At 41.4% G+C, this 26,566-nt stretch overlaps 1 protein-coding gene across 2 annotated transcripts in view; it reads left to right on the top strand.

Moving 5' to 3' along the window:
* Positions 1 to 26,566, top strand: part of FOXK1 (forkhead box K1) — a 57,189-nt gene that overhangs the window by 12,685 nt on the left and 17,938 nt on the right. For both annotated transcript variants that reach the window (XM_074840437.1, XM_074840436.1), the window contains exons 2-4: positions 14,203 to 14,400; positions 24,792 to 24,948; positions 26,182 to 26,328. In XM_074840437.1, coding sequence (XP_074696538.1) covers positions 14,203 to 14,400; positions 24,792 to 24,948; positions 26,182 to 26,328 — 502 coding nt within the window. The remainder of the gene's footprint in view (positions 1 to 14,202; positions 14,401 to 24,791; positions 24,949 to 26,181; positions 26,329 to 26,566) is intronic.

Below are 26,566 nucleotides of genomic sequence, written 5' to 3'. Positions count from 1 at the left end.
AAGGTGTACGGAAATATTTGAACTAGGTTTGTTAGACCTACTTATTCTGTCGCCCAGTCTAAACAGCTCTCTAGCCCCATGATGAATATGGTTAAAATCCTGTGAAGAGGTCCTGTGGGTAGTAAATATACATTTACCAAGTAAGCAAGGTGGGCTGCACTTGTGGAGAGACAATTGATCCTGCCCTGTGTTGATTTTTGTGGCACTAGCAGGTGCGATAAGCAGGAGGAGAGGAGTTAATTTTAGCTTGATTAGCAACACAGAAGGGAATCAAGATGACTGCATTGTAAATGGCAGTGGGATGAGATCAATGAGGGTAGTTTATTTCCATGCATCTAAGTGGGTGTTCTAAGCAATTTAATTTTTCTTTTTTTGTTTTTAAGAGAACCAAGAATGTTAATGCATTTAGTTCTTGAAATCCTTCTGTGGTCGCAATTCTGGATACTTTAATGTTGTTGCATGGTAGTTGTTTTAAATGAACACCAGGTGCTTGTATTCTGTTCAACAGTTCCTTGTTTCTCTGCTCTGTTACCTGGTTCAGCAGCAAGTGACGAGTAATTCTTGGTACTGGACTCTCAGTTTTATTCCTACTCACCTTTGTTTATATTCTGGAGCACATTCAAAACTGTTTATGATTAAACATTGCTCAAACAGCCAGGTTAAGATTTATTGACATAAGGAGGCTGGGAGGAGGGAGTGGCTGGCTGGTCATCTGTGTCTACTTCCAGCTGATAGGGTTGTTACTGAAGTTGTACACGTGTCTGTGCAAGGGCTGTAGTGTGTCAGACTGCTGTTCAAAAAGCACGGTGGCAAGGAACCGATACATGTAAGCACGGTCTTTTTTTCCTTTGTGCAGTATAGTAAAAGCTCAAGGGAGTATATGTAGGTGATGCACTCCTTCCTCTGGAGCTTGGGATTCTGAAAACATCCCATGGCTCTTGAGCAGGGGACCACTCATCTTCTCTCAGTGGGACAGGCTCATGTGCCACTGAGGGGAGAGATCAGGCTTTGAAACATGCTGACAGGGTTTCACCTACAAGAGTTTTAAGAAGGGATCCTTTAAAAAAAGAGCTATACCCCTTAAAAAAGACAATGCTGTTATATGGAAGGCAAGGACATTCAAAATGGAAGCTTGGAAGGTGAGCACTATTTAGGAAAAGAAAATAAAATACAGAGATATCAGAGTTAGACAGAGGGTAAGCTTATTAAAAAAAAACCCAGCGAACCATCTTTTCTGAAGCTAAAACAATTTGGTGTTTGGCCCCTCTTAGCTGTATACAAATCAGCAGTGTTAAATAGCTATTTAGCTTTTGAAGGAATCTATATGTAGCATGTTCTGTTTTGTTTGCTTATTTTAAAATCACAGATATTGATAATTTTCAGGCTTTAGAAAAAAATGCAATACTGACAATATTCTAAATTAACCGATTAGCCTAACATGGAAAGGGATTTTTGCAGTTATAAGACTTGATAAGTGAGACACACACACACCCCAAATGTTGCACATAATTTACATTTTCTCCGAAGACCAAATATTTATTGGCTGGTGGATAAATGGTTAAGATAGGATCTAGACCTCTACAGGCTAGAATACCTGATTAGAGCAACAGTGGTACACAGGCTGTTGTGTGTTATATAGAGTCTCTTAACTATCGTTATTTTTATGTATACAACCACACACAAAACAAAATAACATAATAGGCTTGCTGTGTGTTACAGATGATATCAGGCATCTGCAGTGCTGATAGCGAAACTTTCTGGTGCTGGCAGCCAACCTCATTTAAATAAGTGTCATCTGCTCTTTGTGCCAGCACACTTCTTCGGTGACAAACTTTCATAGGAAGTTTTTGATGTCAAGCCATTTCTTCTGACACTTAAAACACCTCCCTATTTCCAAGCTTCAAAATAAACAGCAGCCTTATGGTTAATTTTAGACTTTAAAGACGGCTTACTAAATGCTCTCCGCAGGTAGCTAGCTGTTGACATCCCTGGGAATGCAACTGCAAAGTTTTTCTCCACTGTCGTTATACTGAGACGCATGATAAATGAGATAGACTTTAATTGTCTGGCAGGATGGTGTTGGGTTAAGACGTGGCCTACCATATGACACACAGAAAAAAGTTCATTGTATCATCACAGTTTGCTCAGAGACTTGAAGTTGTTCATAGTAAGGACTACACAGGGGAACAGAGCAACTTCTGTAATGGTGTGGTGGAAGTGGGGCCAGAACTTGCCTTTGTGAGACTTTAATAAAAAATGGACAAAGAAAAATCCCAACCAGTATTAAAAGATAGAGGTCACTGTTAATGCTGCGGATTTAATCTATATTGATGTAAAATCAGATCTTTCTGTTGTGGGTGTAGGTAAGGCTCATACGTTTGGCACATTGGCAGACCTGAGTTAGATCTTGCAATGCTTCAGACTGGCTGTACTCCATGTGATCTGCCCTACATGCTGCTGAACTGCAGCTTGTTTTTGAAGAAGAGAGCTCGGGAGGGAAAGAGGAATTTGTCTTCTGATAGTGAGCCCTGTGCCTGGCACTCCTGGTTTGCAGTGAATGGCATATTTTGAAGCTGACTCCAATGTTTTGAAATGTGAAGCTAAGTAAGGTACAATTATAGCACCACCTTTTTGTTTCTCTGTGTCTGGCGGATGGGCACCAAGTAACTACCATGTTGTCTTGGCATGCAGATTTAGAAGGTGGTCTTTGGAGGGCTTTAACAGAGTCCCTTATCGAAGTAGGAAAACTGCCTTGATGGTATTTGTTATAAAAGCCTGTTAATGATACTCTCTTGATTATACCAAGGCTTGGTTTTTGAGATCATCTTACATATTTCTAATCTGTCTGGAAAAAATAGTCAGGATTTTTCTGGATTAATTTTAACATAGGAGTTTGTAGTTGGGATTTTCTATGTTTTAAATAGATAAGTGAATTAATCCCTAGTCAGGTGTGGATTGATCAGTGTTCCACCAATTTTTGTAAATCAGTGGTGAGAATGATAGTACTTCAAGAACATCCATAAGCTTTTTTTGCAGCCTTTAAAATGAATGAAAAGGCACTACTAACCGGCTTAGTGGTTTATGTCAGAAAAGTTTCAGAAAGGTCACTTTTGAAACTGCACATTCCTGGCCCTTTGCACTCTGATAGCTTTCTGGAGGAGATTGGAGCAGCTTCTGGTAGGGTTTTTTTTTGGCTTTGGACTGAGCAGGATTACTACAAGACCCATCCTGCAAAGCTGGGGATAGTTGGATCTAGAAAAGACCTGTCCATAATGTGAATTTCCCAGACAGGGTGGTGTCTTTGAAGGGAACCTCCTACCATTCCTGCTGTCTCCCCATTAGCTGACTGAAACACCCTTTGCAGCAGTTTCAGTGATATTCTTCCCCGTTCTTCTATGAGATGCTATTTTGATAGTCTGTGAATTTATTCCCTGACCTTGTTGTGGTATTTCATTACTCTCAAAAAATGGCAACTACAATATCTTGCAAGGTTTTTTTTTCTTTCCTGTGCTGTACTTTACCCCTCAAAGGGGAGAATCTGGAATTGAAGCTGTGCTTGATGTCTCAAATAATTTTCAAAGTGTAAAATCAGAACATTATTAAAGAGATGTAAGGGATGTAAAAATAAAAATATAGCTCTTGATTCTTCACTACTAATTCTCCAGTGTGAAACAGCCTTGAATGTTTTCACTTGAACAAAAAATCAACTGTTTCTGTCAGTGGTGTTGCTCAATTTATCAGTTTGTTCTGTTACAGCAATTGAAAGGTTTGCTAGATAAGAAATTGTAGGGAGGATGTGTAGAGTAAAATGATTGTTGAAGTTTCACAGCATGGTATCATAGTGCGAACTCTCCTGAAGCTTTTGCTTTTAACATGCAGTTGGAGCCTCAGAAAAAAGTGTCCATCTTCTCCTGTGCACTTTTAAAGAAATTTTTATGTTCTTTGGGTTGGGTTTCTGGTATCTCTTCCTTTTTAGCCTTCCTGATCAGCCTAGGGGTGTTTACACTCTTCTCCCTCCACCACCTGTTTGGCTTGGTTTCACTTGCTGACTTGTCCCAGGGTGGGCAGTGGCTGAGACTTTGCTGTTAGTCAGCACTGTGAGGTGGGATGTCTGTGGAGACTGGAGGTACTGAAGAAACAAAAATAAATTTTGTGTATGTCTGTGTGTCCATGGTGCTGGCAGGGAGAGGAATCCCAGAGTTTGCCCAAACTTTCCTGTGAACACTGCTGTCTTCAAAGGAGTTTGCTAAAATACCTATGTGAAAATCTGCCTGTGTGTGGAAGTGTTTCTCAGTGTGTTTGAACCTTGATGAAATGGCATAAAGGGAAGCCCTGTACAAGTGAACTCAATAGAAACATTCATTACAGCTAATTTACTCAGTGCTTTTAAGAGACATAGCAATTCATAAGTTGTGGTTTTGCCTGATGCTGCTGGTAGTATTTGTTTTGAATAGATACACTTGCCTGCACACGCTCTTTGCCATCTGAAATCTTGTCTGGCTGTTGGAAACCTCATTTTAGACATGGTAATATGCAATGGTGGGCAAATCCTAGTGTAACCTGTGGTGCCTTCTCATTAAGGGAGAAGGTCCTTTACCGTATGTACAGTTCCAGCTAAACAGTAGCAAGGAGCATAAGGAAAAGGTCTTGTCTGTGACAAAGAGAAATGGCAATTTTAATTTTTTCTGAAGCGTTGCCCTTGTTCAGCCATCTTACTGCACTTGCTTTTCTCAAGGACAATCAGTGAATAAACTCTGGAAGCACGGAGGTACTAAAAAGCACTTATTTTGCAGTGTGCAGAGCCTGCGTATCCCATCTGAGACTACCGCAGACGTGCTCCTGCAGATGTGACCTGCTGGTTGCTATGGGAGAATTGCCATGGGTACAGGGCCATGGGAAGCACTTGTTGGAATGCAGAAAACATTTTCAGTCTTTGTTTGGTCCTCTTGCATACAGCTGAGTGACTTTGGGTTTGAAATAATTAAGCTGAATAAAAAAAAAAAAATTGTCATTTTTCTGTTTCAGGAAGTTTTGAAAATTTCCAGCCTTAAAAGCATCAACATGTTGGCTGATGTGATTTACCTTATAAACCAGAGTTTTTCTCAAAATGAATGAATTTCATTTCATTTTCTGAAAGGAGAAGGCAGTATTTGTATCATGTGATACTCAAATCTGAGTCTGTGGTTACATGCTCTGTTTTTGTTGTAATCTGTTATAAATCTGCAGCATTTTTGCTGGTACCTCCTCCTTTCCTTCCTCATGTTGATCTGTGTCCCCTGCACCTCTGTGTTGGTGCTTGTGTTGCCATGTGGAAGGCAAGATAAGGGATCTGATCTGCCTGACAACTTACTCCCAACAAAAAAAGTGGTTCATTATTATTTCAGCTACCTGGTTTGACTTGTTGTGCGGTGGTTTGGATGGTACTATTGGCACGAGGGTGACCTTGAAAGGAAATGGCTGAGGGGAAGGAATGGTGGTGGGGTAAAGGAAATGCCTTTTACAGCAGAGAAACAGATTTAGATTGTGTTAAAATAAATCTGTGAGATTGAGCGGCATAATTGATATCTCTTTGGGGAGAAGATTATTTTTAAGGCAGAGGAAACCAGTGGGCCATCCACATGAGCTGCAGAATTTTACCCAGGCCTCCAGTTACTCATCCCAGCGAGTCCAGGGTGATCATGGAAAGAGGAGGATTTCCAGTTAACTCGGGTGTGTTTCAGGGGAAGGGCAGAAAATTCTTCTGGTAAAATGGAATTACAGGCTAGTCAATACAAATCCACTGGATCGGGTATGAGGAATTCTTGATTACTTCAGTGTGAGTTTGCCTTTACTAAAATCAAGTTTACATTAGCTCCAGTACAGGGATGATACCTAAGAGGTGGTTAATGCCAGGGACCCCAGTACACTGAAGCAGAGCTACTTGTGCATCTGGCCTAACAGGGCAATGGAAATAGTTGCTGGTACTTTTTCTGGAAAAAGTTCCCAACAGAAGCAAATTAAAATTCATGAAGTAGAAGAAAGACCACTCTCTCTTGAATTCAACTAATTATTTCAAACCTAAGCTCACTTGCATGTGGACACAGACAACTTTAGTTCAGTCTCAGCTGATATATGTACTTCTTTGTATACATGCAATGTTAAGCATGACAGTATATATTAAATAAAGTGATTGTGTTACAAAGCATGCAAGTCAAGTGATTTGTGAGCTCAGGGTAACTGTGAGGTTAGAATCCAGTCCTGATCTAAACTATTTTTGTGACTTACAGAATAATTATGACCAAACATTTCAATGGGTTGCTCTGTCATTTCAGCAGTGATATACAGATCGCTATACTCCTTTATTTGCAGATAATCTCAATAATGTCTAAATCTAGTTTTCCTTCAGTTATGTTAAAACCACTAATGGTGACTTCTATAGCTTTTCCTCTAATTAAACAATAGTGGATAATACCAGAGACATTTTTGCAGGGAGCTCTGCAGTTTATTTCCTTGTCCTGCTTTCTGGCAACATGCTTGGCTGCCTTGTCTTCAGATCGAGTTGATTCATTCCAGGAAGAACAAATGTGGATTCTGGGCTTCACCATTTACTTGCAGACCCTTTGGTTATCTCTTCATGAATGATTTTACTCACCATCATGTTACAGACATTGCTCTGATATGTGTTTGATAAAGGACTTTATGTGTAGGCCTTCCACAGGATTTCTGTGTTAAATCTGGCCAGATCAGCAGAAAGGGAAATAGCAGATGGTGAAAACTCATTACTTTAAGACTGTGGTAACCTCCAAAATGAAGCAAGCACTCTTAAAAACCTGGCAGTTATGCTGCTTGTGTCCCCTAGCCTAAAGAGATGTGTAAAGAGAATTATAATGACTCTTAAATTGCCATGGTGATAGGTACATGCTTGTTTTGTAATGTGTATTTAGACTTAAGACAATAAAATGCACTTGTCTCCGTTCCTCCAGAACTCTTTCTGTAGTCTCAGTGCAATTAACTTTTTCATTTGGAATGCAGATAGCACTAGCCAAGTGGATGATATAACTGGTTTCTTATTGGTATTTCTTACAAAGTGTTATTTAGGGAAAAAAAACTCTAGGGTAGGGAGTGGAACCGGAAATGTTAGATGATTTTATTATTATTATTTTATTATAAAGGAGGGGTGAATAGTACCTAAACTCCTGTGACATCTCAGACAGCTTTCAGAGCTTGTTGTATGGTTTTATGACATTCACTCAAACTAATATTCATTTTAATTGACTTGTGATTGAAAGGTGGTTTTGTTACTCATGTTTTTGCCCACCTTACTGCTTCAGACAGCCGTAGTTCCAGCAAAATAATCATTTTGAGCACAATACTTCCAATCATTACTCCCATCGGGGAGTAAGGGTCTAGTTTATTTTTGTGAAGATGGAGAAAATTGATTTGGGTATTTTAGTTACTGAAATGGGGGGAAACCCTTCAAAGTATTCTGCAGTTGAAGTGTTTTGGTTTGTGCTGGGTAATGCAGTGAGGCTTGCTGTAGAACAGCTGAAGTTTCAAAGAGCGTTGCTCTCTGTGGGCCGAGTGCGGCATCACAAAGCAACAAATCTTGGTCAGTAAAAGTTCCCAGCTCAGCTGTTTTGCAGCGGTCACAGCAATTATCAGAGCCTTGTTTTTTTGAAGAAATGTGAATCTGAGGTAGTTGTTCTTGTCTCAGTTTGCTTATCTCTCTGTGGGCAGACCTTCAGGGCTTAGATATATGTTAAGTGAAGCAAACTCTTATCTTTTTCTAACCAAATTTAGTTTGATATTGGGTGCACTGCTGCCTAAACTTTCCCAGTGAGTCTTTTATGTTGTCCAAGGCATCTCCTTTCAGACTACTTCAAAGTATTATGGGAATAGGGAGTGGATTTATGACTTAATGGGAACTTGATTTTCATAGATGCAGGCATGTGGTTCTTCCCTTAGCTGATTACAGAAGATGAAGAAAATTAGTTACAGGAGGTAACTGGGGCAATTCTCTGTCACGGCTGCTACATACAGTACCTGCACATTGATCGTGGCCTCAAATTTTGGTGTTTATCCTATACGTTGGTTGAAAGGGTGAGAAGTATCTGCCTTGCCCTCCAGTAAAATCATGTCAGGTACCTTGAAATAACTGGCAATGGTAACAGCCTGGCAAAGATGACTGACAGCAAAGTCTTACTTATGCTGAGAAACCTAACTTGTTTTTGGAATTTTGTGCATGGGAATAATACTGTATTCTTCTGGGTGAACTATATGTAATTGACACCAAACAAATTGGTTTCGGAGAATTTATGGGGAACAGGCAACCAGCTGTTGTGTGGGGCTTGTTTGGGATTTATTCTTTTACAAGGGTTTTTGTGGGCATCCTTGGTCAAACTTTAGTAATGATATAGTTCTGGTTCATCATGACATGTGCTGCTGTAATTAGAGCTCTGACTGCCCACCTTCACTGAATCCAAGGTATTTACTGATTGTAGAGATAACTGCCTTGCCCTTAAGAATTGGGCTACTGTCCCCTCACATCATAGAATCACAGAATCATTTAGGTTGGAGAAGACCTTTAAGATGGAGTCCAACTATAAACCTAACACTGCCAAGTCCACCACTAAACTATGTCCCGAAGCACCACATCTACATGTCTTTTAAACACCTCCAGGGATGGTGACTCCACTGCTTCCCTGGGCAGCCTGTTCCAATGTTTGACAACCCTTTTGGTGAAGACATTTTTCCTAAATCCAATCTAAACCTCCCCTGGTGCAACTTGAGGCAGTTTCCTCTCATCCTAATACTTGTTACTTCTGAGATGGACACCCACCTTGCTACAGCCTCCTTTCAGGTAGTTGCAGAGAGCGATAAGGTCTCCCCTGAGCCTCCTCTTCTCCAGGCTAAACACCCTCAGTTCCCTCAGCCATTCCTCCCAGGACTTCTGCTCCAGACCCTTCACCAGCTTCATTGCCCTTCTCAGGACACACTCCAGCACCTCAGTGTCTGTCTTGTAGTGAGGGGCCCAAAACTGAACACAGTATTTGAGGTGTGGCCTCACCAGTGCCCAGTACAGGGGGACAATCACTTCTGTAGTCCTGCTGGTCATGCTATTTCTCATACAAAGTCATGTGGCAGAGGGAAAGATTTAGATACTGAAAGTTGGTGGTATGGTAACAGTATCTGCAAGTTTAAAAAGAAAAAGTGGCAGTTGCAGGAAAGGGAGGCAGTCGTGCTCAGCTACATTTTTTTGAATGAAACCTCAGGTCTGTGTTACTGTTCTGATTCAAATTGAGAAAAGAGTTATTTTTACAAAGCACTTTCTAGAATGTTTCTCACTTGACCTTCATCTCAGCACTGTATGTAACACAGATGCTACTGGTGCATTTATACCTGCAACATTCAGGAATAACAGGATTTCATAAATTATGGCAAGATAAAGTAGACAAAGATGGTACTGACTTGCTGATGACAACGCATGTGTAACAGTCTTCCAGCTTACTTTTCTGGTTATTCCCTTTTGCATAATAAACTGGAATTATGTTTATATATAACATAACATATGACATTATATATTATGCTTATATATATTACATAATATATAAATATCATTCCAGGTTTTATATATACAAAAATGTGTGTGTATATATATTTTATATATGTTTCACCTTGGCTTTTTCATGATTTGCCTTCTCTGTTTTTTTGTCACTGTGCTTTTCCACGGTGTAAATGTAAAAACATAAATCCAGCAGAGTTTCCTGTCTTCTTTTAAAATCTTTAAATAGCCTTTTCTTGTTCTTATGCAGCAGAAGTCACTTGGTGTTGAACAGCACTCAGGGTGCTCTAACAAAGAAATCGGTGACTGTAATAGCTTCTATTGAACCCAGTACTATGTTTTGGCAAATGCATCTCCATTTGCTTTGCATCTGTGAGTAAAAGGTGCTTTGAGGAGGGGGAGAATGTCTGCTTTTTATGGAGTCGTGCAGGGTATGGAATAACTTTATTGGGTTTTTTTACCTAACCATTTTTCCTGAATTCTGCTTTCGGGATGACTGTTTATGTGAAGTCTAGTGTTTCCTAGCACTTTATTTTCAGGCCTTATGTAGATGAAATGCTTGTGGTTACTGTCACTGGTTCACCACATAAAGGATGCCTAATAGCATGGGTGCTGTGTTGTCAGTGTGAGGAGCTTGTCCAGGAAACTTTTGGAAAATCTATCTTGTTTAAAACAAACAAAAAAGTCCTAGCAACATCTTTTGTATCACTGTAACCATGTGTGGCATGTGCACTCCTTCTCTTCCCCTTGGTCTCCAATGTATATATAGCATGCATTCAGCTAGTGCAGTGGAGTCTGTGAACTCAAGCATCCAGCAGGGAGCCAGCAGTCCATTTTCTTTTACTTTCTCCTGCTTGTAATCTAATAAGCCAAGAATTGTTTCTGTGCAGTTTATGGAGGTTGGAGAGTGTGTGCATTTTTTGTTTCAACACAAACTAAAAAAGCTTTCTATCCTCACTGTCTTGTAAGGCAACCTAGAGAAATGGGAATCCTTTCCCACAAGGAATTCACGTATGCAACATACTGTAACTCTGTATGAGTGAAAAATACATGGTTTATGTGGCCAGGGATTGCAGGATGGATGTACCTGTCTGTAACAGGTTATTGAGTAAAACTCAGCAGTTCTGGAACTGAAGCAGGTTGCTTCCTGCCTGTACCAAGACAAAGAGATTTTGCAGACCATTAATTTACCCCTCTAATTTTAGAGGTGCTTAAAAGAGTTGCCTCTTGGGCACCCTTGGAAATACCAGTTCATTCTGCTTTTTATGTTGAGACTAATCTGTGCTTTCAGATTGATCTTTTTCTCATGGTGGAAATGTTAAGCAGCAGTAGTAATTGGTATGCATCTTTGATAGGAATCATGCAACATGGATGAAATAGTATAACTCAGTTTAACTTGGAATACATACAGTAATCTTAAGGAATGCATGCTCAGTTCTGCTTGGGCTGTCTGTCTTGTCCTGCTTATCTTCTGTAGAAGTATAATTCTCATAGGCTTAAATCCTATGTTAATATGCCTCATTCCTAAATAGGACTACCTGATATAATTTGAATTTATTCTCTTTTGGTCAGAAAGTGGTTAAGGGAACAATTAGAAAAGCTCATTAAAACTGTGTTCAGGTACAGTGTAATGAAAAGTGAGCTTCCTGTGAGAAGATGAATCAGAAATCATGCTTTTCTGATTTCTCATTGACACAGTGCCCCAGTATTAGTGTGTGTATGCTGATCTGAAGCAGTGACTTGGGCTGTGCTGTTGGCATTGTTTGCATTACTGTGGTGGCTGTGATAGAGACTGGAACAATAACGTTAATCCCAGGCACCTTCTCACCCCTGAGGGAGGGGAGGAGTTCCGCAGGAATTTACAATCTATTTTGCATTGCATTTCCATTTCTTGAGTCCCAGGTTTTTACAGCAGTAAAAGCATAAATTCAGATAAATTACCCCCACCTTGGCTTTGCAGGCAGTGTCAATACTGGAAGCCAGCACAGACCAGGTTGCAGAAGCCTTCTAAAGCTGTGAGCACCCTTGCATATATCCACTCTGATGTTTCTGGGACTGGCTCCTTACAAAATGGCCATGTATGTGCTGGATAGCATAATCTGTGAAAGCTAGTTGTATGTCCTAGGTTCTTCAGTGGATTGGGAAGCCTGTCTTTCTAAAAACAAATCACAGCAGCCAACAAATTGTTTGCTTGTGTAGTCAGCCCAGCCCAGCTTCTCTGTTTCTCTTCCCTTGTTCCAGTCTGAGATTGTGGGTAAATCATGTGGCTGAATTGGATAGCTTTGGGGAGCTCTCAAGGAAAAGCAATGTTAGATGGGCCTTTTCAACACATGTTTACTGGGTTAGTTTAGACTTCCTATTTCAGGTTGACTCATGATTTTGGAAGAGTAACAGAGTTTCTTAAGATTGCCCATACTGGCAGACTGATGGGAGTGCCTCAGTGTTTTGGGTGCAGGTATCACCTTCTTATCTAACATTGTTACAGCATCAGTAAGTATAGTGGAGTTGAGTAGTTGCACCATCACCTGGAAGCAGTAGTGTGTAGGAGATGTGGGACTTGCATTACTGGGTCCTTCTGAAAAGGAAGACTTAAATGGCAGTGGGATAGAGCTCCTTACTGGTATGAAGCTGCAGTGGGGATCTTCTGTCCTCAACAGTGCTGCAAAACTGCCTTAGGGCTCTGTGCAGTCAGGCCTGGTGAGATCAGCAGTGGGTTGGGATTGCACTGAACACTGTTAAACAAGGACTGATTTGTTCTTGACTCAGATGTTGAAAAATGCTGAGCACCTGGCGTGACAGCAGAGAATTCCATTGCTCTGTGAAAGAAAGCTCAGCTTTTCCCTGGTAAGGGCTTGAGAAATGATGAAGCTTTGCTCATATTGGTATTGAGCCTCAGTCCATGTGATGTTCATTGCAGATTTATGTATTCTCTGCTTTTTTTCTATAAGCAAATCCATGTAGCAGTGCAAAAGCTTAAAATCCAGAGTAGTGGTTCAACAGCCTTGTTTCAGGTTCATCTCAGTAGGCTGTGTGCCTGCTGCTGGCAGACATTGCAAGGACGGACAGGCTGCTGATTTGAATCGTGCGTTTGTATTGAGTCTGCAGGGAACTGTGTTTAGAAGGGTTAGATAAACACAATTAGGCTGTATTGCCAGCAATGATGTTCTTATTTAATGCATTAATGAGTGCAGGTGGCAGGACCTCTGAAGTGAATAAAATGCAATGCAAACTCCTGCAGTACGTAGCAGAGCCATTGTGAGTCCAAGCCGCTGAGTGCTGAGCCAGCTCTGAGAGATGAGGTGGGAGATGGGAATGAGCTTCCCATATCTGAATGATAATTTTGCACTCTTCACGGCAGGTTTCTGAACATTACTTTACAGCAGAACTAGCTTGTGCAGAAGAACCAGGAGCAAGAGAGTATGTTTTTAGAGCTGTAATAGGTTGTTTCTCTGCATTTTTATCAATAGCAGCATTAAGATAAGGTGGTCACAAATATGGATTTACTTGCTTGCCACCTCGTTCTGTTACCTGGCAGGATTCAGTAATGCACTGGTTAGAAGAATTATGTTCAGCCCCCGCCAGCACTTACAGTGCTAGAACAACACTGCTTGAGTCCCTTCATTTCCTTCTATAGGCAAGATGCTGGAAGCCAACACAATTACTGTGCTCTGTTGGCCTTTCCCACGGTGAAACCTGGTTTTTATTTCCTGCTGCTTTAACCTTAGTATCAGTGAAATGATCCCTGGAAAGCTTGTATTGATTGCACATTATTGTCTAATTAAAGTGCAATAAGAAGAATTGCAGAACACTCGCTCTTACAGCCCTGTGCCTGTTGTAGACACTATAAATTAGAAAGCTTTCTGTTCAAATATGGAAAATGTCAGTGCTTATTTCCTTTTGAATTTCCCAGCATCTCCTAAAGGCTACATTTGTAGGTGTGTGATTTTTTTTTTTTTATTATTTCTTTTCCCCCTAAATAACAGTTGGAAAGAAGTGTTATTTAGAGAAGAAATGAGGTCCTGTAGGCTTGCAGGGGCCATGTTCTGATCCTGCTACCTATAACCCATGTTATCTAAAGGCAGGCACTTCTATATGAATGTATTTTAATCTGAAACCTGCTAGATGATCCTTTAGCATCATATGCAGAGATATCAATGGGTATTAATTTACAATTTGTAGAGGCCAGTCTTTAAATAGTGCTGTCTGGTCTTACCTGGAGGCTGTTTGTTGCTCTGTTCGGATTTTATGTCTCTCTTGCTCCATATTCCTTGTGGTTTGATACTTTCCTAGTAACTTGTATCTTCCTGAGTTACCTGCAAGGAGCTAATAAAAGATAAATCCTAGTCCTTGATATAGCAGTCGTTATAGTGCTGCATCTTGCGTAGTCACTGAATACATGGCCTTGGGGAAATCGCTTCACCTACCCAAACCTTCAGCTTGCATCTAATCACTCAGTGATACATGACACACTATGATACATTTACAGAGCTCTATGAATGATCAGTAATTCTGCCCCAGACACTGGCAAAAAGACGCTATGGAGAATGGTGGACTTCTGTGCTATGAATGAATTAATGATTGACCAGTTGCATACAAAAACACTTAAATATGTTTAGTATCATGTGTGAAATTGACTTTACCCTTTTTTTTTGCCCTTACAGATGTACTTTCCGATTCCCTAGCACGGTTATAAAGATCCAGTTCACATCTTTATACCATAAAGAGGAAGTAAAAGAGGAAGCCTCATCGCCTCCCCTTCGGCCACTTTACCCTCAAATATCGCCTCTGAAGATCCACATCCCGGAGCCGGATCTCCGGAGCGTGGTCAGTCCCCTCCCATCCCCCACAGGCACTATCAGGTAAGATGTTAACTATCCAAAGTGTGCTTTCTGGAAACTCCATCTGTTCTCGGACACAAGTCTGTCAGCCCTGTTTTGTTTGGTATACTTGGTGTGTGAAATGCCCCATTAAAAATGACTAGTTAAATATCTGATGTTCAAAATTATGAAAGATTGCTAAAAACTATGTTCTGGTGGCTGGAAGTAGGGCACAAGGGTTTTGATTAAGAGCTTGAAGGGTTCAGGGGGGAACTTGAGTGTTAGTTTCACACTATAGAGTTACTAGTCTATCTTTGGCAGTGGAATTAGAAATATCTATCAAGAGCTACCTATATGCATGGAGAAAAGAAAGCAGGCAAGTCCTTTCTATGTTAGGACTGCCTGTTTTATTTTTATCTCAATAATATTCTGTTGTTGCTGGGTGGTGCTGGTGTTATCTGAAGTTAGGGACAAGAGTGGCCATTTGGCACATGATTTCCTGGGAATAGAAGGAAATGGGGGTAGGATGCTGACCATGTACTGAGGGGCTGTAGCAATCTGAATGTACATCTGTGCGAGTATCCTGTTTTGTAAATTATCTGATTCATGAATGTGCAGCAGAAATAACCTGCACATCAAGTTACTGTCTGGAATATTTTCTTTCTTTCTCAGCAAAGAGTTGATGTTATGGAGTTGCCGTGTAATCTTTTAACATTAAAGCTTGAAGTATTAATAAATTTTATAAAGTAGACTCATGATATAGAATGATGTATTAGAGTTTTAAAACGTGCAGGCCTCAGAATAGCAAGAGTGTATCTGGTAATAGTAATAGCTTTTGGTTTGTTTTCTTGTCTGTACATTTGCAAAAAAAGTGTAATAGACAAACATCTTCTGACAGTTAGCACTAATTCAGTGAGTAGTATTCAAATTGACTTGTCTGAGAACAACTTCAGTGTCACAATGAAGCCCGTTTAGTTTTGCATAGATGTGGAGGCGCTTGCTTGTTTGGGTTTTTCCACCAGTCTTGCAGAGCTGCACAGATGTGCAGTGCAGATATTCTAGAAAGAGGGGGCTGGAGGTGGCTGTGGTTTTAGTCCTCTGTTCAGGCACTGCTTTGAGTTTATATTTAACCTTCTCTTTTTAGATGAAGCTTGTTGCTGGGAGGGGAGGGGGATGGTTTCTTTGCCAACATATGGTAGTTAGTTTCCATTCAGTCATCTTGCGCAAAGCAGCACAGTGTGGTTTGTGTTACTAACAGAGGCTGTATCTTCTGACTCTGGCATATGCCTGCAACTGATATTTGACTCCCTGAGAATGTTTCTTTTGCATAAGGAGAAAGTGGAAATAGTAGTGTTGAATTGTGCTCAGCCCCTAACAGTGTGTTTACTAAGGATGATTAATTGTTGCATCCGTTTGTCTTGAGCAGAAGCTAATCCAGCCAAGTCTTCAGAAAACCTCAAAAGACATCTGAGGTTTCACTTGCCAAACCCCTTTCGTTTTCGAGTTCCTCATACAGAGGAGGGGCTGACACATTTGTAAACATCCCTGCTCAGCCCCTTCAACCTTCCCCTCTCCCCCGGCAGGGTCTTGCAGCTCTCGTACCCTGGGGGCCAGGCTCTGGGAAGTGATTTGGGTGTTTCAGCCTGAGAAAAGGAACGCTCTTTGGGGAGCGTTCTGGCCATCTGGCTTTCAGGGCAGCTCTTAGCTATCTTGGTGGATTCAGTGGTGGGTGAGGCTGGCACAGAGTCCTCTCCCCCTTCCCAAGGGCAAGTCTGTGAGGGCTAGTGGGGGCTGAGCGTGGGACCCACACCCCTCTCCCATCGCTGGCTCTGGGAGGTGGTTGCATGAGCTGGACTCTCCTCCTCCTCCCTCTCCCCCTTCTAGTATTTACTTTCCTAATTTGGTGCGTTTGCCTCGCTCCTCCCTGATTGGCCCGTGGAAAATTATTGCAGTTTGGAAATCCTGGGCAGGGTGAAATTTCCTTTTTGGAAAGTGGCTCCTGGCCCCTTTTCCTGCCTCCGCCCCGGAGCGGGGCAGGGGCTGTACCTGTGCTCCCACCGCCAGATCCTGCCCTGCCCTCCTGACCCCGGCCCTGCTCAGCCTCCCTGTTTACATTGCAGCTTGCTTCCCTGCAGGTTGCCCCCTGCAAGCTTCTGGGTTTTTTCCAGCCTGTTTATTTTCCCTCTGCAAAGTGCACTGCCTACAGAGGGAATGAGCTTTAGTTAAACAAAACCAAACCTGCCACCCTCAGCAGCTTTGCAAAGCAAGATTCCTGCTTACTCCTAGGGAGAAATGTGTCCACTGTTTTCTTAGCTAGGTGTTTTATCTCCAGGAGGGGCCATTTGTAGATGTGTTTTGAATGCTGTTGTACAGCTTTAAGGGAAAATGTTGGTTGGCAGCATGCTGTGAGGCTTACACACAGCCATGGCTTATTTCTTCCTGCTTTGAGTTCAAAATTCCTTTTTTAAAAAGTCAGACTTGCATGTTCCAAAAAGGAAAAGGCCACTGTGGTTATAAGAATTTCGTAGAAGCAGCCTGCCATTTTACACAACATAAGAAAGGGCAGAGTAGCACCACATCTCAGTAGATTCAAGGCACTGAAAAGCTGTGTGAAAACCATGTGTAGTTTGGTTAAATTAATCTCTGCCTGTTGGGGGGTAAAACTGATTCACAATTTCAGGAGTTAAGGGACAGTCTTTTGGTACATGGCTTTAAGGTTCTGCAGCTTGCATTTGGAGGATCCTCTTTGGGTGACACTGGTGACATGAAGTTCCTCACCTATGCTACAAACACTTAGCTCTGCCTGGTTTTGCTGTAAGTCCATGATATCTACATGAATGTGACTCCATATATGTGTTGCAATCTAGTCCCCAGAGTGGCTTGTGCTTGGATTATAAACAGACCCACAGAGACAAGGTGTGATGTAGGAGCCTATTCCTGGTCTCAAAGTCATGCTGAGTTGGAGTTTAGATTTACAGTGTTTAGTTTTCCTTTTATTATTTTCCTGTTGGTGTTAATGACCCTGTAGCAGTAACTTAGCTCAGTTTTCCAAATAGCATCTCTCTCCAGCACTGCCCCTTAGGCTTAATTATTTTTTTTTAGTATTCATGAAAATGAAATTATTTCTCTCTGCGTGCTTCCCGATTCTAAACAGCAATTATGTTCTCACTGATACATATTTTAAAAAGCTACAATAAAGAAATACTAAATGCTGTACTATGGAGGTCAGTATAGTTATTCATATTTTACAGCTGCTGCTTCTGGCTTATCTCTGTACCAGAATGACTGTGGGCTTGAACACTGTCTTGTACTCGTTTGGTTTTTTTCACTGAAAAGGCATTAATAGTTAGCTCATATACAGTCTTTATCAGTAAAAAAAAAAAAAAAAAACTTCTTTGACATGTAGAGCCCTGTGAGAACCACTGCTTGAAAAGTGTCTGGTGAGGTTCTGTGCTAATAGCAAGACTGGTACATATTTGTGTGTGGACCCAAATTTGTATTTTAATTGTTAGTACTTAATGTGCCTGCCCATGTTCATCTGCTGCTAGAAGGATCGATACCCAGTTTACAATGAAATTAGTGGTATGAATAATGAAAGATCAGCTGATATCCTTCTGCATCTTTTGTTTTCTAAGCTTGATTAGTAAACCAGAAGATATGAGCTGAATTGCCATGGTTTCATAAGCTATATTCTTTAAACTTTATTTCTTTTCTTCCTTATTTTCACTAGGCAAAATTAGTTCAGTAACATGTTGCATGCTTTGATAGTGGATTATTCAGAGGCCTGCAGTTATCTTGGCTTAGCCACTAACTTGTTTTGTGGCCTTTAACAGGTCATTGAAATTCATTGTCTGATTTTTATGCATGTATAGTGTAATTACTATTTTCCAAGAGTGTGTAGTAGATAAATTATGTATTGAGCTTTTAGTCTGCAAAGCGTGACGAAGAGTGTGTGTGTGTGAGCCATGTCATAGTAGACATGCAAATAAATGCTGGCTGTGCTTTCATTCAGACTTGGCTTGGAAAAAGGGAGTGCTTTTTAATAGGCTCTAGGACAGCCGTACAACACTGTTTCAGAACACTTGGGATTAATCTGAATTAGCACATTTTCTCTAAAGGTATGTAGTGGGAAGCTGAATGAACCCAGACTTCAGTGGATGCATTCACTCACTGTAACAGGATTGCATAAATATTGCCTGCTCCATTTCATTCAGGCTTTCCTTGTTTCTGTAGCACTATTAGCCATTTAGCTGAAAAGCAGGTGAAGAGCTCCAAGGCAGGTTTTTTGCAGGCTCTTTTGCATTGTCTTGGTTATCCATTACTTCCTGCATTTGGGCAGAATATACAGCTTGGGTAACTCCCACAATTGGACAGACTGGTGATTATTTTTAATCACCCTTTTTAACCACAAGCCAACTAGTGTGATACATATACATCACATAAGAAAAGCAACAATCTATACTGGGCTTGGGAGTTCCTACACGTGTTTAAGTCAGATAATGGACCATGTGCTAGAGGAGATGTGCCAAGCCATGTGCTGGAGGAAAGGTTACAGATGTCACCAGCTACATGAGCACTTCCTCTTCCCCTGATCAGTATAAAATGTTCACTAAATCCATGGTCACAGTGAGCTCACTCCCTTTCAAAGAGGGGAACCACTGGAGCACAGACAAGTAATAAGAACTTCAACTTTTGTGGATAGCTAACTTTCTCTCACTGTGGCTTGTTCGACAGCTTTGTTTTTCTTCAGCATTAAGCAAGCAGGGAGGCTCTCAGATTTCTCCTTTCACATCAAAATCCAGCTTGGTTTGGCAGTCTCACCACTTGTGATTGTTTCTGAAACGTGTCTGAAATATGCAACGTGCAAGGACTTGCCTTTCTTTGAGTTACAATTTTGGGGCTAGGCCGAGGAAGGAGAGAGTGGCAGAGGATTCTCACCCATTATTGCTGATTGGTGTATCGTGGAAATGCTCGTTTCACAAGTCAGAGTGCTGTACTTTGACCTGATTCTTGCTTATTGCATGTTAAAAAGTCTCCCTATATCTTTGGTGCTCCTTTTTGCAGGCTAATGAAATGGAATATAGGGGTAGTCTGAGGTTTGTGGCATTTCTCTAACTATAGTCCTTGTGTGCAGGGCAACACATCTCCAATTTGCATTTGAGGAGACTGGGGAAGATGTTAAGAAATGGGAATTCTCCCTTTGTACTCAAAAGGGACTTAAAAAAAAATTGCCTATTCAGACAGGAATCGGCAGTGTTGCCAAACTTGTGAGTCTTATCACTGCTATGTCTCTTGTACCTGCTTCACAAATGTGCACTTAGGCATTTTTCAAAGGCACTGCCCATGTGCATACCATATCCTAAACCACAAAGTTGAAGAGGTGGATTTTTTTCCTCTTCAGCATTGCAGATTTTAAGTCAGGTGAACAATTTTCTGTAGGATCCCAGGTAATCTTTCCTCTTTTCATAGAGAGGGTAGGTGCTTTATCCATATATCTGGCTTAAATTAAGCCTCTATAGCTTGATCCCTACAGATATCCTTCTTGCAGAAAAGAATGAAATTAAGTAATAGGGCAACTTTCCTGCATTCTTGTACTGTCTGTCATTCTGGAGAAATTGGCACTGGAGTTTGGGAGTGTTTCTGTTCTCAGCTTATTCACAGACTTGTTGTATGACCATAAATAAATCATTTAACCGCTTGTTGCTTCATTTTTTATTACCCCCCCGCCTGCCCCCCGTCTGTGAAATGTGACTAGTATTGAGAGAGTCTGGAGGTTTATACAGAGGAATCTCTGTATGTGCTCAGGCAACACATCCCTCTAGCCCAGTCTTCTGCCTCAGATGGGTATCTTTGGGGTAATACAAGAACACAGAAAACAGTGTAATGCTGACTTACATGCAGTCTGCCTGCACCATTTTCTTGGATCAGGGACTGCCTCAGAGCAGGGACTTCCTGACCATCTCTCTAATAAAGCCCCTGGTGGATTCCCTGTCTTCCTCCTTTCCCCAAGAACTTGTATAATGGCCTTTTGCATTCACACAGATGTGTAGCATCAACCCTGTCTTATAGCGTATCGTTCCACAGGGTGACTACAAATGTAGGAGCACTTTCACTTGTTTTGGACATGCTGCTTAGTTTCATTCTGTGTTCATCACCTCTTCTATTGGAAGAGCCCAGGAGTTGAACACCTCCTCTTGGCTTTGTTCTTACAGGCTCTGTCACTTTGCACCTCGGCTTCTGTCTTAAAGTGTTTGTTTCCTGTATGGAATCCATTCTGTATCTCTGATTATCCTAGTTATCCCCATCAGCACCTTCTCTGGGTCTGCTGTGTCCTCCTTTCTTTGAAATGAGAAGAGAAAAGCCAACACACAGCATCGTGGGTGTGGATACACCATCCACCCAGTGGAATGTCCTATTTCTGCACTCTGATTCTTTAGGTAAAGCAGACTGATTTTGGACTTTCCAGCAGAAATGCAGGAGGCTGTACGTATTCTCCAATAGCTGGTGTTTAAAGACGTCATTGTTGCTAGAAAGCGCTGTGAACTTAAGAGGCTAGATTCTTGTTGGCTGGAGTTGAAAGTGAATCATGATGCTATGAAGAACTGTTACTTTCTCAATAGCCAGAAATTAAGCCCTGTGTTTAAAAGGCATTCTGCCCCTTACGTGAGTGAATGTATTGCAAACACTGCATTCAGCCCTTGTCTTTTCTGGCCTTTCAGCTGAAGAAGGGTTAAGTGTTGAATGGAAAACATGCTGCAAAGGGCTGATGTGATTCAGCACCTGGTTGTAGTCTGATTCTGAAGATGAGTCTCAGTGTGGTATTTGGGGAACTGTGGCTCAATGGCTGCATGCAGTCAGTGTTTCAAGTTGAGATGCTGAATCCTCAGTGGATATCAAAGATCTCTGGGACTTGGGGGATTAACCATGGTGCCACGGGTTTAAGACTGTGGGTGATTGCAGCTGGTTTGCTTACATGCTGTGTGTTTTTCAATGGTATAAAACACTTGCTTCCTCTCCAAAATGCTCTCTTCTGTAACAGACAAGCTTAACCTAAATAAGCTTGGATTGCTTGTAAACTAAGATTGTCTGCATGGTCAGTAAGCATGGATCACCACAGTAAGTTAGGATGTCTGAGAGCTGGGTGAAATTGCAGGCCTAGCTATGCTTTTCTCAGTAAAAGCTTATAATGTTAAAATGGATCAAGTTATCACCACGTATTGATGCAATATTAATACCCAACTAATCATAATCACTGTCTTCACACTTGATTTTTGTTTTATAGCACAAACAGGTGTTTGTAGGGAAAAGTCTTTTTGTTCCATAGTATTTTTAAAGGGGGTGTGAGTGCATGCAAGCATCCCCAGCTCTGGGTGGCGAGGAGAATTCCAGGAACTCCAGGAAACTGATGTCACTGCATTGTTTGCTTGTTTTCTTTTGACTGCACTAATGTTTAATTTTAACTTAACTCTGAGGGGTATTCTTAGTAAAACTGTTTCTTCACTCCTTCTGTCCTGTGTTGGGGGGATGGGACAGGTTGTGTCTCCTTGTTTTTTCCAGTAGTCAGCTCTTTCTCTCTTCCCTCTGAAGAGCTCTCTGATGATTGACTGAGAGCTTGAACACTTAGCAGCATGTGTATGGAGCGGCTAAAAGTTCATCTTGTTTGTTCTGTTATCATGTGTCTTGATTGTTGATCTAGGCTGAAAGGAAGCAGGTCGACCTGAACAAAAGTGCTTCATTCTGGTAAAATAATACCTCTTCCAAATATTTGGCTACTGCTGTGGCTGTCCCAAGGGACAGCTGCTTCTTTAGGGGGACTATCAAGTTCTTCAGTGACTATCTACTGGGAGAGGCTGGCTTTTCTAAAAGTTAACAGCACTTCAGGTTGGAAGGGCTTTGTCAGCACTCAAGAGAATCATGGCCCTGCAGGGTAAGGGTTTCTCCCTTTTTTTAAAAAAAAAAAGGCAAGAAATCATACTTAAAAGTCATTCAGCCTCAGAAGCTAAAATGACCAGCAAAAACTGGACTACTTGCTCTGCTGATCTTGGAAGAAACAAAATCAATTCTTGTATCTGGAGTGCATGGGACAGTCTTTGAAGCCATACTAGTTTTATTTATTTATTTACTTACCCAAAGAAAGGTACGGAAATACAGCACTCTACAGAGCGTGGATTTACTGGAGAACTTTTCTCTGTTCCATATCTTTGACTTGAGTTTTGGCTGCTGTCTCCGTGGTTTGCTGTTCATGTATTTCTGCAGACGAAGAACAAAATCAAAAAAACTGTTTCATCTCATTCCATTCTTAGTCCATGTGTTACAATAATTGCTCGGGTGCCAAACACAAAGATAAAAAGAATTGCTGTGTTTTTTGGTTTGTCATTGTTTCATGTATGAAAATGGCTTTCATTTGTAATTATCTACACATTATAAGGAGTGTGTATGTGGAAAAGCTATTGAAAAATGACAGCGGAATAATTAAATTCACACCAGCTCCCCATGTGAATACTAAGACATCAAGAGTGTCTTCTGTGGTTTAGCATTATCCACTTCCAAAGCAGGCTTAAAGCTTGAAATAGCGAACTTTGATTCATTTTCCTGCACAAACAGGTCTCTGCTTTTTGAAAGACTAGGTAAGAAATGCCTTTATCTCTGGCAGAGGGAGATTTATATATATGGGCTCATCAACATTACATACCTTGCACCTCTTGAAAGCTTTCCCTCCTGCAGTGCTTCTGAGCAGCATCTCCCATTAATGCCAATGACTATTGGTGGGAACCGAAAGGGTTATCAGGTGCTGTGCAACACTTCAGTGGCCACTATATGGGAGATGGGTGAGGTCGGGTTTCCTATTGCAAGGGTTTGTTGTGGCTGGATATTTTTGTTGCTTTTTCCCTCTCCCCTGACCTCCCCATCCTGTAATTCACTTTTATAAGAAACCAGTCTCGGTTGTGCTGAGCTCAGCACTGCAGCCATTTGCAAAGATGCCACAAGGAAAAGCAGTACTTCTCAGTTTACAAGCTGGACTGTGGTAGGAAATGGTCATTCCTTACACTGTCAGATTGCTTGTGCACCGAAGGTATTGCCCGTTGAGCAAACAAGGGTTGTCTCACTGTTTCCTCTCAGTCTGCATGTGTACGTGCATGTGGGGAAGCTGTTTAGAAGGTCACCTTTTTGAGGAAGGGACTGTGATCTGTGTTTTCTCATGCAGTATTTAGCACAGTGCTCTGAGTGTCAGTTACTGCATTTATTTGGTTATTCAGGGTTAGCACTGCTGTTGGGCATTTGACTGGTAAGAGGATTGTTTATGCCAGTTTTACTGAATTCTGGTTCCCAGCTGTGGGCTTCAATTTGCATCTCTTCATACAATTTGAACTGCTTGTTTTGCTATGTAAATCTTCTGTGTATTGTTTTGCTTTCTTGTTCACTCTTCCTCTGCTCTTATGTAGAAGACATATGTAATCCTGGGATTTGGCTATGCATCATGCTGCTCTGGCATTGCACCCCTCGATGCTGGACGGCACAGAGCAGAGACAGAAAAAGGGAACCTCAAATTCCCAGACTCATCCTTCCTCTCCTGTCCTTCCAACCCCACAAATCAAAGATGTGTGATCCCTAGACAAGCCTTTCTGATTAGTTCTCATCTTGTAGCACTCGCTTCTGTGTGCCTGAGTGGTGCTGCAAATTATAGCCACCTTTTATTTGTTTGTAGCTTTTTATCAGCTTTAGCATGGCTTTCCTGCTTAGTAGGTGTTCCTGTAATGCCATCTTGTGGTGGCCCTGGGGCTCTAAATGTGGCTTTTCCCCATACTAGCCAAAGCTGAGCGAGCTACCTTCTGTGTTGTGTATTAGTGATTGCAGCTCCCTTTTGTTACCTGCATTTGTGTGCTGGTGAATCACGGAAATACCTGTGTGGCACTGATCAGGGTATGATCTTCTGAAGCTCAGGTGTTGTGTTCAGACAGGGGCCTTCATGGCAGATGCCTGCACTAGGTGCATTGATAGTGTAAAAGACCATAGCCTGTATCTGTTAGAAGTATTGATTAAATATTATCTGTGTTATAAGGAGGGTGGTGTATTGCTTGTTTACAAGTTATAATAGCAAGCTATTTAGTTTAAGTATTCATCCCTGATACAGCGTATGTTTTCTAAGTGCTTCTCTAAACACAGAGGAGTTGTTTAATGCTTTGAGACTGCTGTCCTGCGATTGCAGAAAGGCAAGGGGGGCGGTCAGGATTTTGTAGAAATTCAAGTTTTATCTCTGGCAGGTTTTTTTCTCAATCTCTGGGCTTTGGATAAGCCACGGGGGCAAAAATAAGCCCAGTGCATATCTGCTTCTCAATGACCTGGGAGCTTTAGTGTACCTTAGAGAGTAAGAACTATGCGTCTTGTTAATAAATGAAGTAATGAATAACTGTATTTCTTTTTTGCCTCTGCAGTGTTCCCAACTCTTGCCCGGCCAGTCCACGTGGTGCTGGATCCTCAGGATATCGTTTTGTTCACAACATTACCTCGGATCTGCAGCTGGCAGCAGAGTATGCTGCAAAAGCAGCATCAGAACAGCAGGCAGATGCATCTGGCGGGGACAGCCCAAAGGTTCAGAGAAACATTACTTACCCAGCAGTGCTCACTGGGAGGCTTATTAAGACCCAGCAGTTTGTTGCCAGTGCTAGATATAGTTAAAAGGGGTCAAAGAACACTCTGGCTATAAGGGTGCTGTATACAGTATCCTCCAGGATTTTGAGACTGTGTCTTCAAACCAGCGTCTTAGTAGTAGTAGATGATGAATCTGCTTCCTTAGCTGCCCAAAATGTATTCAAGTCATTCACCAAAATGGTTAAGTGATAAGAATTTTTCTGCTTGTTTGATAACCCATAAAGGAGTGCATTAAAATTCAGTCTTCTTTTCTCACACAATTGGAGAAAGGGCAAGCAGGGGAAGAAACCAGATCCTTACCATGAGAAGTCTGTAGTCTGACTTGAAAACGAACACAAAGGCCTGTTAAGCAAGCATTAAATGAGGAGAGTAGCAAGTGGAATTTAGATTAAAAAATAACTTAGTTATAATGATAAAATTTAATTTTGGTGAGCTGATCTTCAGATCAAAGTTAAAGGTCTAGATCCAAAACCACCTGATTTGGGATTGGGTGGAGGAGCACAATACTAGATGGCTTTTTTGTAGATTGAATTCTCCCTTGAGACAAGAAGGGCTGTTCTTGATGGAGTAATATGAAGAGCTGGGAATATGAGATCTGGCAAACAAATTAAAGTTCCTAGAATGAAACAAATCCTGCTGGATAGGGGAAGGGACAGGATCAGGTTTCATATTGGGCTTGTTGCTGGGAGGAGAGCTGATAGCATACTTGCATGAAACCTTTCTAACAAAGTGTAGTTGTAGCTGGGCAGAACTGAAGGCTTTAGTTTCAGGAACAGTAAGCGGTGAATGTACCCTGCACCCTCTAACTCTGCTTCCAATTGCTTGTCCTGATCCTATTCCTTGGGCTGGTGTAAGCATGTGTGGTAAAGTCAGTGGGGAATGGCATCAGATTAAAGTTAGCTTTTATGTGTGTGTGGGGAGAGGGAAGGAGATACTTTGGTCTCGCTTGGTCCTGTAATCCTGTCTGCACACAAATGCTTGTGCTAAATTGGGAGGTGGCAGTATAAAACAGGAGTGAAAGGGAAGAGGATGATGCTGCTTTTAGTTGCCCCTGATGCTTTCTTAGCATCTGTGAAAACTACAGCCCAATGTGCTTTTTTGTTTGGGTTGTTGGTATGCTCTTGTGTAGGAATCTTGTTAGTGACTGAACTTCTGTTTGTTTTTTTTCTTTAGGATGAGTCCAAGCCACCTTATTCTTACGCTCAGCTAATTGTGCAGGCTATATCTTCAGCCCAGGACAGGCAATTAACACTAAGTGGGATCTATGCCCACATTACCAAGCATTATCCGTATTACAGGACTGCTGACAAAGGCTGGCAGGTGAGTTTTTGACTCTGACAAGCTTTTAAACTACTTTGACAGGGCTTATCTGCTTTGAAATGCATTTATTAAAGATTTGGGGAACTGGGAATAGAGCTGCTTTGACTATTCCCAGAGTGAATTTGTTTAGCGTAAGCTAACTAGTTTGTGGTGATTAGGTTTTTTTGAAATACTTTCTAGGGCAATGTAGTGTGTTACTGTTGGGCGCTCTGGTGTCTATTAGTGCCGTAGTCGTGTG

This window comes from Strix aluco, chromosome 15, assembly GCF_031877795.1.
Source record: "Strix aluco isolate bStrAlu1 chromosome 15, bStrAlu1.hap1, whole genome shotgun sequence".
NCBI classification, from domain to species: domain Eukaryota; kingdom Metazoa; phylum Chordata; class Aves; order Strigiformes; family Strigidae; genus Strix; species Strix aluco.
Note: the sequence above shows the minus strand (reverse complement) of the source record. Positions and strands in the feature narration are given on the sequence as shown.